The 14,285-nt window shown below is 36.2% G+C and overlaps 1 protein-coding gene across 11 annotated transcripts in view; it reads left to right on the top strand.

Moving 5' to 3' along the window:
* Window positions 1–14,285, top strand: part of CDK12 (cyclin dependent kinase 12) — a 74,689-nt gene that overhangs the window by 25,089 nt on the left and 35,315 nt on the right. For all 11 annotated transcript variants that reach the window (XR_008393023.1, XR_008393024.1, XR_008393021.1 and 8 more), the window contains 7 exons: window positions 2,706–2,762; window positions 3,399–3,500; window positions 8,894–8,971; window positions 9,937–10,053; window positions 10,534–10,665; window positions 12,329–12,540; window positions 13,804–14,256. Coding sequence is in view for 3 of the 11 variants with exons in the window: in XM_053673412.1 (XP_053529387.1) it covers window positions 2,706–2,762; window positions 3,399–3,500; window positions 8,894–8,971; window positions 9,937–10,053; window positions 10,534–10,665; window positions 12,329–12,540; window positions 13,804–14,256 (1,151 nt within the window). In the remaining 8 variants the exon portion in view is untranslated. The remainder of the gene's footprint in view (window positions 1–2,705; window positions 2,763–3,398; window positions 3,501–8,893; window positions 8,972–9,936; window positions 10,054–10,533; window positions 10,666–12,328; window positions 12,541–13,803; window positions 14,257–14,285) is intronic.

Here is a 14,285-nt window from a genome sequence, read left to right as displayed (position 1 = left end):
AGAAGGTTATAGGTGCAAGAAGTTTGTAGGTAACGGGATGTTAAGTAGCTCTCACCTGGTAACTTCTGTTTTCAGTGAAGGTCATTACTGAGGGTGAGAAAGGAGAGGGGATAGATTAGGAAATGTTTTATAGCCTATTTGCCTATAACTATGTCTATTGCCATTGTAATCAGTCAGTTGTATGCCTTGAGTCTTGGATCATCTCAGGCTCTCAGAATAAGAATGCCAAGAAATTTGAGGAACACTTTTTTTATTCAAGTCAGCCGTTTTCTTTCTTTTTTGCTTTTCTCAGAATTTGTTTATAAATTGAGCTTTATAATACAATGAAGTTTGGAGCGAGTAGGTAAGATGTCCTTAATCTTAACTAGAAATGATTAGAGTTGATTTAATGTAAAATTTTGTTGTTACAGGCATACCTTGGAGATATTGCGAGTCGGTACCAGACCACCGCAATAAAGCAAATTTGCAGTAAAGCGAGTCATATGAATTTTTTGTTTTCCCAGTTCATATAAAAGTTACCTTTACACTATGTTGTAGCCTATTGAGAATACAATAGCATTATGTCTAAAGAAAATGTAAATACCTTAATTTAATTTCATTTATTTTTTAAAGAATTTATTTATTTTTAGAGAGAGGAGAAGGGAAAGAGAAAGAGAAACATTAAGTGGTTGCTTCTAGTACGCCCCTAACTGGGGGCCTGGCCAGCAACCCAGGCATGTGCCCTGACTGGGAATCAAACCTGTAACCCTTTGTTTCATAGACTGCCACACTGGTCAGGGCTATACCTTAATTTAAAAGATACTTTGGCCCTGGCCAGTGTGGCTCAATTGGTTGGAGCATTATCCTGTACACCAAAGCATGCAGGTTTGATTCCCGGTCAGGGCACATACCTGGGTTGCAGGTTTGATTACTGGTGGAAGTTTGTATGGAAGGTAACTGATAAGTGTTTCTCTCTCTGTGTCTCCCCCTTCTCTCTAAAATCAATGAACATTTAAAAAGATATTTTGTTGCTAAAACATGCTAACCATTTTCTGAGCCTTCAGTGACTCCTTTTTTTTTTTTTTGCTGGTGAAGGGTCTTGCCTTGTGTTGATGGAAGTACAATAAATCAAAGACCAATGAAATACTGTATCGCTGTAGTACTTTGTTTTACTATTCTGTCCTATTGCTGATACTTTGAGGAGCACCTCATAACATAGTGCCTTTTTTTATTTCTATCTCATCTTTCTGTCTATCACACACCTGAGATATCCCCAGTCTCTAAAAAAAGAGTGAGCTGGCTTTTCATTCCCCAAAAGGTGACACAAGCTGTACGTGTAAATAGTCTACAAAATAATTTAGACACATATGATGAATCTGAAATAATAAATTTTTTAATAGTTTCCCAACATTTTGCAGTTATTAAAATATTACTTGACATCACTGTCAAAGACAGAATACTTAGTAGAGTGAAATGTAGGTATGATTCCTTCAAGGCAAAGTATATATATAGTTCAGAACAGCAGTGCTGGCATCGCTCTTGGGCTTGTTAGAAATTCAAGTTTTGGGGCTATGACCTATTGAATCAACATCTCTGGGAATGGGGCCCAGGATACTTTTAACAAGCTTTCCAGGGATACTAAAGTCTGAGAGCCCCTCTAAGGTCATAGTTGTATATTGTTATGGTAAAGGAAATGATGGTATTATTTTGGTAGAAGGTCTCATTCATCATAAAAATTGTTTGCTCTGATCAAAGTTCTGTTGCCTGTTTGAAAAAATCCACAGTGTTGTTTACTGTTCATTATGAAAAACGTCAAATTACAATAAAAAATTGAGGCACTAATTTACTTAATATAAAATCAATGAACATTTAACAATTAACAATTAACATACAATTAACAATATACAATTAACATTGTATACAATTAACAATATACAATGAACATTTTACTATATTTGCTTTTTATTTTTCTGCTTGAGTTATTTTAAAGTAAATTATAGACATCATTACATTTGACTCTAAATACTCTGACAGAATTAACTATTACCTATTAACTTCCAACATTCAGTCCATATATTATACAGTGTCTGGCACAAATAACACCTCTTTTTTATTACAAAATCATGAGCATGTAACTCTGTAACATAACAATATCACACTCAAGCACACTATTTGACATTTTAGATGAAATGTTCAAATTAAAATGACAAATTATTGCACCTATACTGTTCCCTAGCAACTGCACTTAAGCAGGTGTTACTTTTGTGGGACCCTGTAATTTTTTAAGTTACATGAAAAATGTCTTGTATACCTAGTTCAAACCAGAATCAGTCAAAGATTATGAATTGGATATGATTGTTAGGTGTCTTAAATTTCTCTTAATCTAGAACTGTCCACTTTTCCCCTTCAATAATTTGTATTTAGTATTGCAGGTTCCAGTCAGTGTTGCTTGCCAGGAAATAAATGATACATTTAATTGGGTCAAATCCAAAAATATAGTAGTTTAAAAAAAACCCTAAGGCTTGGTGAACCCCAAGGTTTTGTAAACTGGAGTAGTCAAAAGATACTTAACCTGGAACAGTAGCCATTAAAAGTAGAACAAAGAGCAGAGGTTAAAATTAAATTTTTTGTAATCTTTTTAACTCCTAAATTAATGTTTGCCTTTTTTAGGTATGATTTGGAAGTTGTTGCTATTACTTATGAAAATAATTGTTTTTGTTTTACAGTGGGCAGATCAAATTAGCAGATTTTGGACTTGCTCGGCTCTATAACTCTGAAGAAAGGTGAGACATTTACCAAAATTACATGTAGGAAATAGGAAAGAATGTTTTTTATTCTTGGGTATCATAGTATCCTGCAAGTTGTAATAAGTGTCTGAGTTCCCTAATTGTCTAAATGTGTTACTACCTAAATTATAGACAGTAAATTCTATCTAAATTCTTTTTTTTTTTTTTTTTTTTTTTTTTTTTTTTTTTTTTTAGTTTTATTTATTTAATTTTAGAGAGAAGGGAAAGGAGGGAGAAAGAGAGTGAGAGAAACATCAATGTGTGGTTGCCTCTCATGTGTCCCCTACTGGGGACCTGGCCTGTGCCCTGACTGGGAATCAAACTGGTGGCCCTTTAGTTTGCAGCCCACGCTCAATCCACTGAGCCACACCAGCCAGGGGTCTATCTAAATTCTTAGATCATCCTTAGACTTAAAATGAATCAACTCAAATTGGAATGGAAGTTATTTTGTTTCTTTCCTTCCTATTTTTGTCCAATTTACTTTTGAACTATTAGGTTGCTATGGAGCTGTTTTGAACATCCTGTCTTCAATTGGCAGCTATTTCTATTTGCATTTAATTGTACAAATATATTACATCAGAAGTCATTGTAAATTTATGTCATGATTTTTTTTTTTTTTTTTTTTCATTTTAGTCGCCCTTATACAAACAAAGTCATTACTCTGTGGTACCGACCTCCAGAACTTCTGCTGGGAGAGGAGCGTTATACACCAGCCATAGATGTTTGGAGCTGTGGGTAAGGCTCCCTTCACTTTTTCTTTTGTTTGTAACTTGCCTGTTGAACTTGTATCATGTTCTCTCTCCACACTGACTTTTTTTGCAGCTTTTCTTTAAGTTCAAAAGGGCGGGGATAAACTCTTAGATTTCAGAGAAGTATGTTGAATATTTTTTTTTTTTTAAGTTTTTATTTATTTCTTTTTAGAGAGAGGGGATGGGAGGGAGAAAGAGAAGGAGAGAAACATCAAGGCGTGGTTGTCTGTTGCGTACACCCCTACTGGGGACCTGGCCTGCAGCCCAGGCATGCTCCCTGACTGGAAATTGAACCTGCAACCCCTTGGTTCACAGGCCAGCACTCAGTCCACTGAGCCACACCAGCCAAGGCAGAAATACTTTTTTAACATTTCACCAATTGTCATTTTTTTTTTTAACTTAGTTTGAATTGGGATCCAAATACATTCAAATAAGACCCATGGATTGCCATTGATTATCTGAAGTCTTTTTAATTATAAATTCTCCCTCTATCTATCTTGGGTCCCCTCACCCCCATTACAATTTCCTTGGAAGGAACTGGGTCATTTGTTCTATAAAGTCTCCCACAATCTGGATTCTGCTGATTACATCCTCCTGATAGTATTTTTTATCATGGTTCTCTCTCTGTTCCTTTTATTTTCTGTAAATTGTGGGTGAATTCAGGTTTGATTTTCAGTCATCCACTGACCCTGAATCTACTGTACAGATGGTTTTGAGTACTTCTGACAGATCGTATAGTCAATGGTACATCAGAGTTGTGTGTGAGAAACACAGGGAGGAGCCTCTGCCCAGAGTACAGGCAGTAACTGGGTACAGTATCTGTGAAGAATTGAAAAACAGTAACAATCCACTCCAAAATAGTCTGCTTTTTATTACCACCTTATACAGACAATTCTGAACAATGTCTGATAAAATGTTCCTACTAGGGCAGATTTATGCGCGCGCGCACACACACACACACACACCACTTTACATAATATATAATTGTCTCTTTTTGAAACGTGACCAGTGAGCATTAGTGAACCCTGGCTGGGTTTGCTCAGTTGGTTAGAATATCATTCCAATACCCAAAGGTTGTGGGGTTCAATATCCTCATCAGGGCACATATAAGAATCAACCAATGAATACATAAATAAGTGGAACAACAAATTGATGTCCCCCTCTAAAATCAGTAAATAAAAATTTTTGTAAAAGAAAGAAATGTTATCAGCTATTAATGATCCACAGCCATTAATTCGTTTGTGGCAGTTTTGTGATGGCGATATTCTAATTATAACATTCCTTCCTGGAATAAAAATAACTTATTTATTTGGGTAACCCTACGTACAAGTGATATGGAAAAGGTAGGGAAAATGGTTTAATTCTTTTATTTACCAGGTTTCAAGATACAGAGGTGGTTTCCTAGCATTCTCTAAAGATGACCAGAGAGGATTTTGCGGCCTTGTTCTTTAGTTTCATAATGAACTCATGAAACTAAACATATATGATATGTTTTACTCCATTATGGTTATCATCCTTAGTCCTGTGCAACCTGTCCAGTCTTTGGCTGGTGGGAGTTTATTCAGGTTAATTCTTGAATCCTTTTGATATATCCATAGTAGTCTTTTATTACATTCTATTTTTTCTGGTTCCAGGCTCATCATCTTTATTTCCTGCCCCACACCTGGCATCAGCCATTTCCCTAAGGCACAAGTAGCAAACAAGGCTCCAGGGCCAAATCTGGCCCTCCACCTTGTTTTATCTGGCCCCACACCTTGTTTCTACCCAGCAGCTCCGAACTCCTTGCCCCTAGTTAAGGAGTAGTTACTCTTATACAGTCCTAAAATTACATTGGGCCCTTAGAAGACAACCACGAAGCTGATGTGGATCCCGGTGAAAATGAGTTTGACATCCCTGCTCTAAGGGGTCTTAGTTCCTTTTTGTTGAAAATATTTATCATTTGTTTGTAAGGGGAATGTTTATTAATTTTTTCTTACACTGTATGACTTATGCATGAATACAGTGTTTGAGGCTTCTGACATACATATTTGCCAGTGGAGCATGTCACTCTTCCCCATTCTTTACCTCTATTAGTAACATTCTTTAAAAGGGGCACTACAGAGGTTTTATTTCAAAATTCAAAAGGGTGAAGAAGAAAGACAGCATAATTTCTATGGTAGCCTACCTTACTCAGATGAAGCTTTAGTTAAATTTTACTGACTCAAGCTGGGTGTGTTTATGTTCTGGACTATTTGCTTTAATAGTATTAGCATTTAAATTGTCACAACTAGGCTCTAAAGGTAACGCTTCATTAAGATGCACAGGGAAAGTTCTTAGCTCTGTTGGTACTATTATTTCAGTCTCTGCAACCCACCACCTTAGTGTAATAGCAAAGTGTTGATTGCATAATGATGGTCTTCTCCATTAAAGGAATGGAAACCAAAATTTAAAAAAAGAAAATACAAAAACACAATTGGAAATCAAAACTGTAGAAAATTAGACTTTCTTTAAAGCCCAGTGACTCGTTGAATTGATATTTGATGTGAGCTTACTACTTTGGTGATGAAAGGTAGTCTCTCTGAAGATATTTTTGTCCGATATTCTTTTCAGAGAATTGCTGGAGCAGTTCAACTTAAAATTTTGGGGAGAAACTAAAAAGACTAGTACAGTACATTGTACTTAGAGTCTCAAAACCCAGCTGGGTTGGTTGGTTGGTTGGTTGATTTTTCTTTCAGCCACTGTATTTGGAATTTTGTTTGGCAGTTAATATTGGAAACAGTTAAATTTTATTTTACTTTTTTATCTCTGAATAAGGTTTGAGAGAACATAAGAAGTAAGAATTTGTCACTAACATTAAAAAATCCTAATAAGGTGTGAATAACTTAAGAACTAGGTTTGTTTTGCTTTCTCAAATTTAATCAAGCTAAATAATGTCTAAGTAAAAATATATAAACATTGGTTTTGTATTTTCAAATAAATCTCATATCAAAGCACAGATCAGAGAAGAGATTCTTTGTCTTTTTTTTTCTTTTCCCACTTTATTTTTTAATGGTTCCTTTTTTTTTTAAGGTTTTCTTTCTTTCTCTTTTTCTTTCTTTCTTTCTCTTTTTCTTTCTTTTTTTCTTTCCTTTCTTTCCTTTCTTTTCTTTCTTTCCTGTGAGAGGAAGGGAGGGAGAGAAACATCAGTGTGTGGTTCCCTCTCATGTGCCTCCATTGGGGACCTGGCCCACAACCCAGGCATGTGCCCTGACTGAGAGTCGAACCGGTGACCCTTTGGTTCACAGCCCATGTTCAGTCCACTGAGTTGCACCAGCCAGGACATCTTTTCCCACTTTAAAAAAGTGAAATATTTCATACAGAAAAGTATAAAGTATTCATATTTTTCACTTGTTTTTAAGTTTATTTTGAAATAATTTTAAATGTACAGAAAACTTATAAAGTGTACCCTTTTTCGGATTTACTAAATTTTTTAACCTTTTGATTGAGGTATATAATAAGCTGTATATATTTAACATATGCATATTGTGTAAACCAGTGAAACCATCACCTACAAAAGTTTCCATGTGCTGCTCTGTAATCTCTCTCCTGTCTACACCATCCCATTCCCAGGCAATCATTGTTTTGCTCTCTACTATTGTTGATTAATTTTCATTTCTAGAATTTTATAGAAATGGAATCATACAGTGAGCGTATGCTCTTTTTTCCTCTTCCATTGTTTTTTATCTGATTTTTAAATTTTTTATTCTCACCTGAGGATATGTTTATATATTTTAGACAGGGGGGAAGAGGAGAGAGAGGGAGAAAAACAGAAACATCAGTGTGAGAAAAACATCAATCAGTTTCCTCCTGTACGCTTCCCAAGACTGGAGATCAAACGTAATCTAGGTGTATGCCCTGACTGGGAATTGAACCCATAACCTTTTGGTTTATGGAATGACCCTCCAGCCAACTGAACCCCCTGACCAGGGCTCCTCTCGCATCTTTTACTCAACATAATTGAGATTCATTCATAGTAGATTCACTAATTATTTTTTAAATTCTCACCCAAGGACATAATCACTTATTTTAGAAATAGGGGAAGGGAGGGTGAGAATGTGAGAGAGGAACGTGGATTGGTTGCCTCTTGTACACGCCCTAGCCAGGACCAAATCTGCAACCTAAGTATGTACCCTAACCTGGAATTGAACCCATGACCTTCAGGTTTACAGGATGATGCTCTAACCAACTGAGCCACACCAGCCAAGGCTTCACTAATTTTTAACATCTTGCCATATTTGCTTTTATATTCATTTATGTATATATGTATGTATGTATGTCATACAGTATGTAAATAGAATAAAATGTATGTTTATAAATATACCAAGTATTTTTTCCCAGAACTGTTTGAAAGTAGTTGTATATATCATGTTCCTTTCCCTCTTAACAGTTAATGTACATTTTCTAAGAACAAAGAGAATATCTTAAATAATCACAATACAATTATTAAATTCAGGGAATTTAACATTGATACACTGTACTTAATATTTTGTATTCTCATTTTGTCACTACCCTAAATAATGTCCTGGAAACAATACCTCGCATGATAGAGGATCCTACCAGTATCATTTATTACATTTAGTTGCCATCTTTAATCTGAAATAGTTCCTTAATCTTTCTTTGTCTTTTATAACTTACATTTTCGAAGACTCAGTAGATTCAGGTTACGAGTTTTTGGCTGGAATATTCACTCCATAAGTGTTCAAGTGTCACATTTGTATTAACATGACCCTGTTTGCCTCTTACCAATGTTGTTAACTTTGCTCACTCGGTTGTCTTTCCTCCTACTGAATAGTTACTAGTTTTCTGTTTGTAATAAGTAATTTGTGGAGAAAAATTTGGAGACTAAATATGTCAATATAGTTTTTGACAGGTCTTTTCAAAATGATAAAAGTGTTAAAGCATAATGTATTTGTGAAAGTCCTGTTGAAACTGATCTTGGCTGATGACAGTAAACTTTTTTTACAAATAGTGCCAAGAGGGCTATAGTATGGTTATACTATAGGAACTGCTGAGCATCCTTGTTAAATGAAGCATGGGTTTTTTAGTCTTTAGTTATCTTCTTAATTTACAATGGAATATACAGAAAAGTATTCCTGACTTCTTTTCTATGCTTATATATAGACTGTCCTTTATAGTTGGCAAGGATTTGATCTGCTGGCAAATTTAAATCCTTTATAGTGTCTATTTTCGCTGCAAGAAATATATTTTCTGTTACAAAACTCAGACACTACAGTGTTGCTGATTTGCAACATGGTATATATACTATAAAAGTTTATATACATACCATAAAAGTTTATTGAAACACACTTTAATTAGGCTTCAGGGATTTCTCTTCTGACCTCTCAATTTTACTCTTTCTAGATGCATCCTTGGGGAACTGTTTACAAAGAAACCTATATTTCAAGCCAATCTGGAACTGGCTCAGCTGGAACTGATCAGGTACAACTGTGCATGTGTTGTGTACCTAGGTGTGATAGTTAGTCATAACCTCTGATTTCTAACACTTTTCAGCCATTCTACTAAATAATTTTGTGCTCCTTGTGTCCAAGTAAGTTTCTCTTTACTCAGTCAAGTTTACCATGTATTTTGCATTGTGCTCTATATAAAGAAGTTGTATTCCACCTACTTTTAAGTCTTACTTTGCATGTTTTTTATTCTTCATATATAAGCGTGTCTTTTTAGTTATTTCATTCTTAGGGTAAGATCATATTTATTCAGCACACATTTATTGAGCTTGTTTTGTAACAAATTTTTTTCTCTGTTAAACTTTAGGATTCAGAGATAAATAAAGTAGGTCCCTACCTTCAAAGGGCTCAGAGTTTAGTAAGTGATACAACATGTATGCAGATAATTATAAAATAGAACCTGTAATGGAGAGTTTCAGAAAGGCTTGGGGTCAAAGTGGAATTTGGGTTGTTTTATTCAATAAGATTAGGGGAAAGAGTACAGCCAGCTAATGTAGACTTTTTAAAAGCTAGTATATAACTCATTATTTGTTACGCAGTAAACTCAATTTTCCATCAAAATTTTTAGCCTTAGGCTATCTTTTGCAAGTTTTTTTGTAGGGGTATTACAGGGCCAGCTCAGCCGTTGGTAATTAACACTAACTGAACTGAACAAAATTGGTAATGAAAACCCCTGAGAAGAATTAAAAACATGTTTTACAAAACCAAATACTTAGATCATTTTAAACTATTGTGCCCCTATTTTCTGTTCATTATCTTGTAACCAGTTCTTTTTGTCCTAATCCTCTGTCCTTAAAGCAGTGAGGTCAGGTTTTTCTTTCTGCATGCCGTCTAATTTAATAAGCTCTCAGGATGTAATCATTTCTGCTTCTAGAATCTTCAGAATTCATGATGCTGACATACTCACTTTTGTATTTCTGCTTTCTGCTTTGTTTTCAGTCGACTCTGTGGTAGCCCTTGTCCAGCTGTGTGGCCTGATGTTATCAAGCTGCCCTACTTCAATACCATGAAACCGAAGAAGCAATATAGAAGGCGTTTACGAGAAGAATTCTCTTTGTGAGTTTGGCAAAAATACACACCTAATTTCTGTGTTTGGCTGGTCTTTGGTTTGCACTTGGCCTTTTCCTGGCCTAGGGAGTTAGTGTTGTCCCAATTTATTATGGCAACACACCATAGGAAAACATTTTATTTTTAAATGAAGTTCTGTCACAGCCTTTTTGTAGTTTTCTTTTTTGAAGGCTTTAAATGATAGAAAACCAATTTATTTTAAACAATATATGTATTTTTTCACAGTCTTTTTTATCTTTCCAAGACAAAAAGAGAATATAATTGTTGGCTTCATATTTTCTACCTGTGTTACAGCACTTCTTAAATCCTCTGTGGAAGAAAAATCCTGCTTGCTTATTTAGCCAGCTTCCAACCCCTTTCTATAGTTTTTTGTGGAACTGGAAATTCGGAGACCTTTGATGCAAGGTTACAGGTTTAAGAACTGTGGGGTCATTGTGAACTTGTTTTCTCTCTCTGTTTTTTCCACAGCATTCCTTCAGCAGCACTGGATTTACTGGACCACATGCTGACACTAGATCCTAGCAAACGTTGCACAGCTGAACAAACCCTGCAGAGTGACTTCCTTAAAGATGTTGACCTCAGCAAAATGGATCCTCCAGAGTAAGTGCTGGTGTTCATATAGTGACCCTAAACCTCTCCTCCTCCCCTAGGCCTAGGAGATGTTAAACTGAAATAATTGATCTTTAAGAGGAACTGCAGATGGAGAGGTATCCACAAATAATATTATGATTGATATGATATTTTATTCCTTGATTTTTTTAAAATGAGGAATAGATTTAGATATAATATTTCTTCTAATTTGACTCAAACTATCTTCTTTTGTTCCTGTATAAGAACCTCTTTGAAGGTATTCCTTTGAGTTTTTACTTTTTTTTTTTTTTTTTTTTTTAGAATTTATTTATTTTTTAGAGAGGGAGGGAAAAAGAGGAGAGAAACATCCATGCAGCGAGATAACACTGATTAGTTGCCTCTTGCACATCTGCAGCTGGGCCCCGCAACCCAAGCATGTGCCCTGACTGAGAATCCAACCAGCATCCTTTTGGTTCGCAGGCCGGCACTCAATCCACTGAGCCACATCAGCCAGGGCTAGCTAGTTTTTACTCTTAATTATTCCATCGACTTGAATCTCTTATGTCTGTGATGACTGTGTATATTCCACACTTACAAGGACAGTCCTAATTTTAAATAGTTTGTATCATTGTTAGATCCCATGTCCTGAATTTTGAGTAGAAAATGTGGTCTTTGAATGTGTATCTCTTTCATCAGAATTTTATGAATTTTCAGTATTCTCTAAGATCCTTAGAGTTAAACACTCACAGCTCACATTCTGGCAAATAAAAAAGCTTTTATATTTGAATTTATTACTGAGAGCATTATAGTTTTCATGTTAGACTTTTGGGGCATTTTTTTCTTACAGAAAGACTGTGTCTTAAAGAAATTAATAGGATGTTAGTACAGGAATAGGTAGTAACTACAAATCTGATTATTCCAAAGAAATTTATTACACTAGGATTTTGATACATTGAATGTGGCTTGAAATACATAAAGCTTTTCACTGAAATTTGGGAGCTCTTATAATAGATTTTTGGCTATAGTAATAATCTTTGTTGAAGGAAGATTTGACCTATTTGGGACTGTTTGAATTATTATGGGAAAACCTGGAAATACATATATTAAAATATTCTCATAAACCCTACAAATGAAAATATCTACTCATGGAAATTCAGTGGGCAGAAAGAAGAACGAACCAGTTTTTGGTCAAATGACACATAAATGGATTTTACACAGAGGGTGTTTAATCCTGATATGCTTATGTTGTTCCAAGATTTAAATCACCACTTTGCCTGGACTTTTTGTATCCATTAACAAGCCAGTCATCTCTGTGCTACTTACTCTCAACTGAAACTTGATCAGTAACATTCTTCTTGTTATACCAACCAAAAACAGTTATAAGACTTAACCGTTTGGCTAGATGTGGGCATTTGTATAGGAGGTGTGTCTCTGGTTATGAGGAAGAGCCTTATTTCTCACTGTAGAAATCCTGTGGGCTTTTTGACTTTTATTTCCTCAGACTATTGTATAGTATGATTCTTTTTATACTGCTACTATTTATTTACTAACTTCTCTGTTTATTTATTTTTTTGTTTTCTTTACTCTTTCCATTTCCCACTGCTCTTTGCCTTCCCATGTTGATATCTCGTTCTTCTGTTCACTCACTACCACATTCCCACACATATTTCCCCTTTGTTTTGTCTTTTTTCAGCCTCCCCCACTGGCAGGATTGCCATGAATTATGGAGTAAGAAACGGCGACGGCAGCGTCAAAGTGGTGTTGTGGTAGAAGAGCCACCTCCGTCCAAAACCTCTCGAAAAGAAACTACCTCAGGAACAAGTGCTGAGCCTGTGAAGAACAGCAGCCCAGCACCACCTCCGCCTGCTCCTGGCAAGGTGGAGCCTGGGGCTGGGGATGCAATAGGTCAGTGCTGGGATAGAAACTTCGTGCCATTTAAAGCGCATTTTGGCAGGTTTTGAAGAGTAAGTGCAAGGATGTGTGTATTTTAATTTTTAGCCACTGAAGCACTTATGAAGAGGTTGGTGTTCTCACCTTATGGAAAAGGAGATAAACCAAATTTTGTATATGTGGTCCAAAAAGCCTACAATAGATTATTTTCCATTTCTTCTTTTTTTTTAAAGATTTTATTTATTTAAAGACACAGAGATGAGGACTGGGGGGGGGGGGGGGGGAATGGGAGAAATAGATTAAAAAAATGTACTTGAAAAGTAACTAAATAAAATTTATATTAAAAAAAAAGATTTTATTTATTTATCTTTAAAGGGGAAGGGAAAGAGAAAGGGAGAGAAATATCAATGTATGCTTGCCTTTTGTGTATCCCCTGCTGGGCCTGCAACCCAGGCATGTGCCCTTACTGGGAATCGAACCAGAACGATGCTCTGGTTTGCAGGCCCGCGCTCAGCCCACTGAGCTACACCAGCCAGGGCCTATTTTCCATTTCTGAAATAAGGAATACTATATCTTCACTAGATGTGTAGCATAAATCAGTAAATTAGGTAAGCCAAATTCAAGTTAAGATCTGTTCATCCATGGAGCTCTAACACATATAATTTGGAGACCTGTATATGTTAGATTTGATAAGACCTTCTTAGAATTCAATCATGTTAAATTGCAATTGCTAAATGTAGTTAGTTCTATAGACTGTTATCTGATCTAAATATATCCAAAACTGTATAATAATGAACTTTTATAACAAAGTACTTCTGTGGTACCACCGGTTTTTCTGAACTACAGATATTTTTTCCTTGGCTCACTTTCCCTTCCCTCTCCACCTCCAACAGTGGTTTTCAGTGCTGGCTGCATGTTAGAATCATCCAGAAAGCTTTAAAAATAAACACATCTGAGTAATTGCCAGATCTTTAGGGATGAGGCCTGAAGCCTAGTAATTCTGATACACAGTAAGGGTAGAAAATCACTGACCTTGAAAAATAAGGGTGAAATGAAATAACTTTTACTTATAATACAGAGATGTTTGAGGTACTCCATGTATTTTTTAAGCAGTAATTTAAGAATAACAATGTGTTTTGATGATCCGAGGCATGAAAAATGAGACATTCAAAATGAAATGTCGTTCGCTGGATGTTATAAGTTGCTAATGTCAGCTGAAGAAAGCAAAAATTCTTTGCCCTGCCTCATCCTCTTATATTGGTTTCACTCTCCCCACAGGCCTCGGTGACATCACACAACAATTGAATCAAAGTGAATTGGCAGTGTTATTGAACCTGCTGCAGAGCCAAACTGACCTAAGCATCCCTCAAATGGCACAGCTGCTTAATATCCACTCCAACCCCGAGATACAGCAGCAGCTGGAGGCCCTGAACCAATCTCTCAATGCCCTAACGGAAGCCACTTCCCAGCAGCAGGACTCAGAGCCCCTGGCCCCAGAAGAATCTTTGAAGGAGGCACCCCCTGCTCCAGTGGTCCAGCCGTCAGCAGAACAGAAGACCCCTGAAGCTTCAAGCACACCAGCTGACATGCAGAATATGTTGGCAGTTCTCTTGAGTCAACTGATGAAAACCCAGGAGCCAGCAGGCAACCTGGAGGAAAACAACAGTGACAAGAACAGTGGGCCACAGGGGCCCCGAAGAACTCCCACAATGCCACAGGAGGAGGCAGCAGGTAAACAGACCGGTCATGAATCTCATTGA

This window comes from Artibeus jamaicensis, unplaced genomic scaffold, assembly GCF_021234435.1.
Source record: "Artibeus jamaicensis isolate MK-2021 breed Jamaican fruit bat unplaced genomic scaffold, CSHL_Jam_final contig_1998, whole genome shotgun sequence".
Classification (NCBI taxonomy): domain Eukaryota; kingdom Metazoa; phylum Chordata; class Mammalia; order Chiroptera; family Phyllostomidae; genus Artibeus; species Artibeus jamaicensis.
The sequence above is the reverse complement of the archived record's forward strand: the minus strand, read 5'-3'. Positions and strand labels throughout refer to the sequence as shown.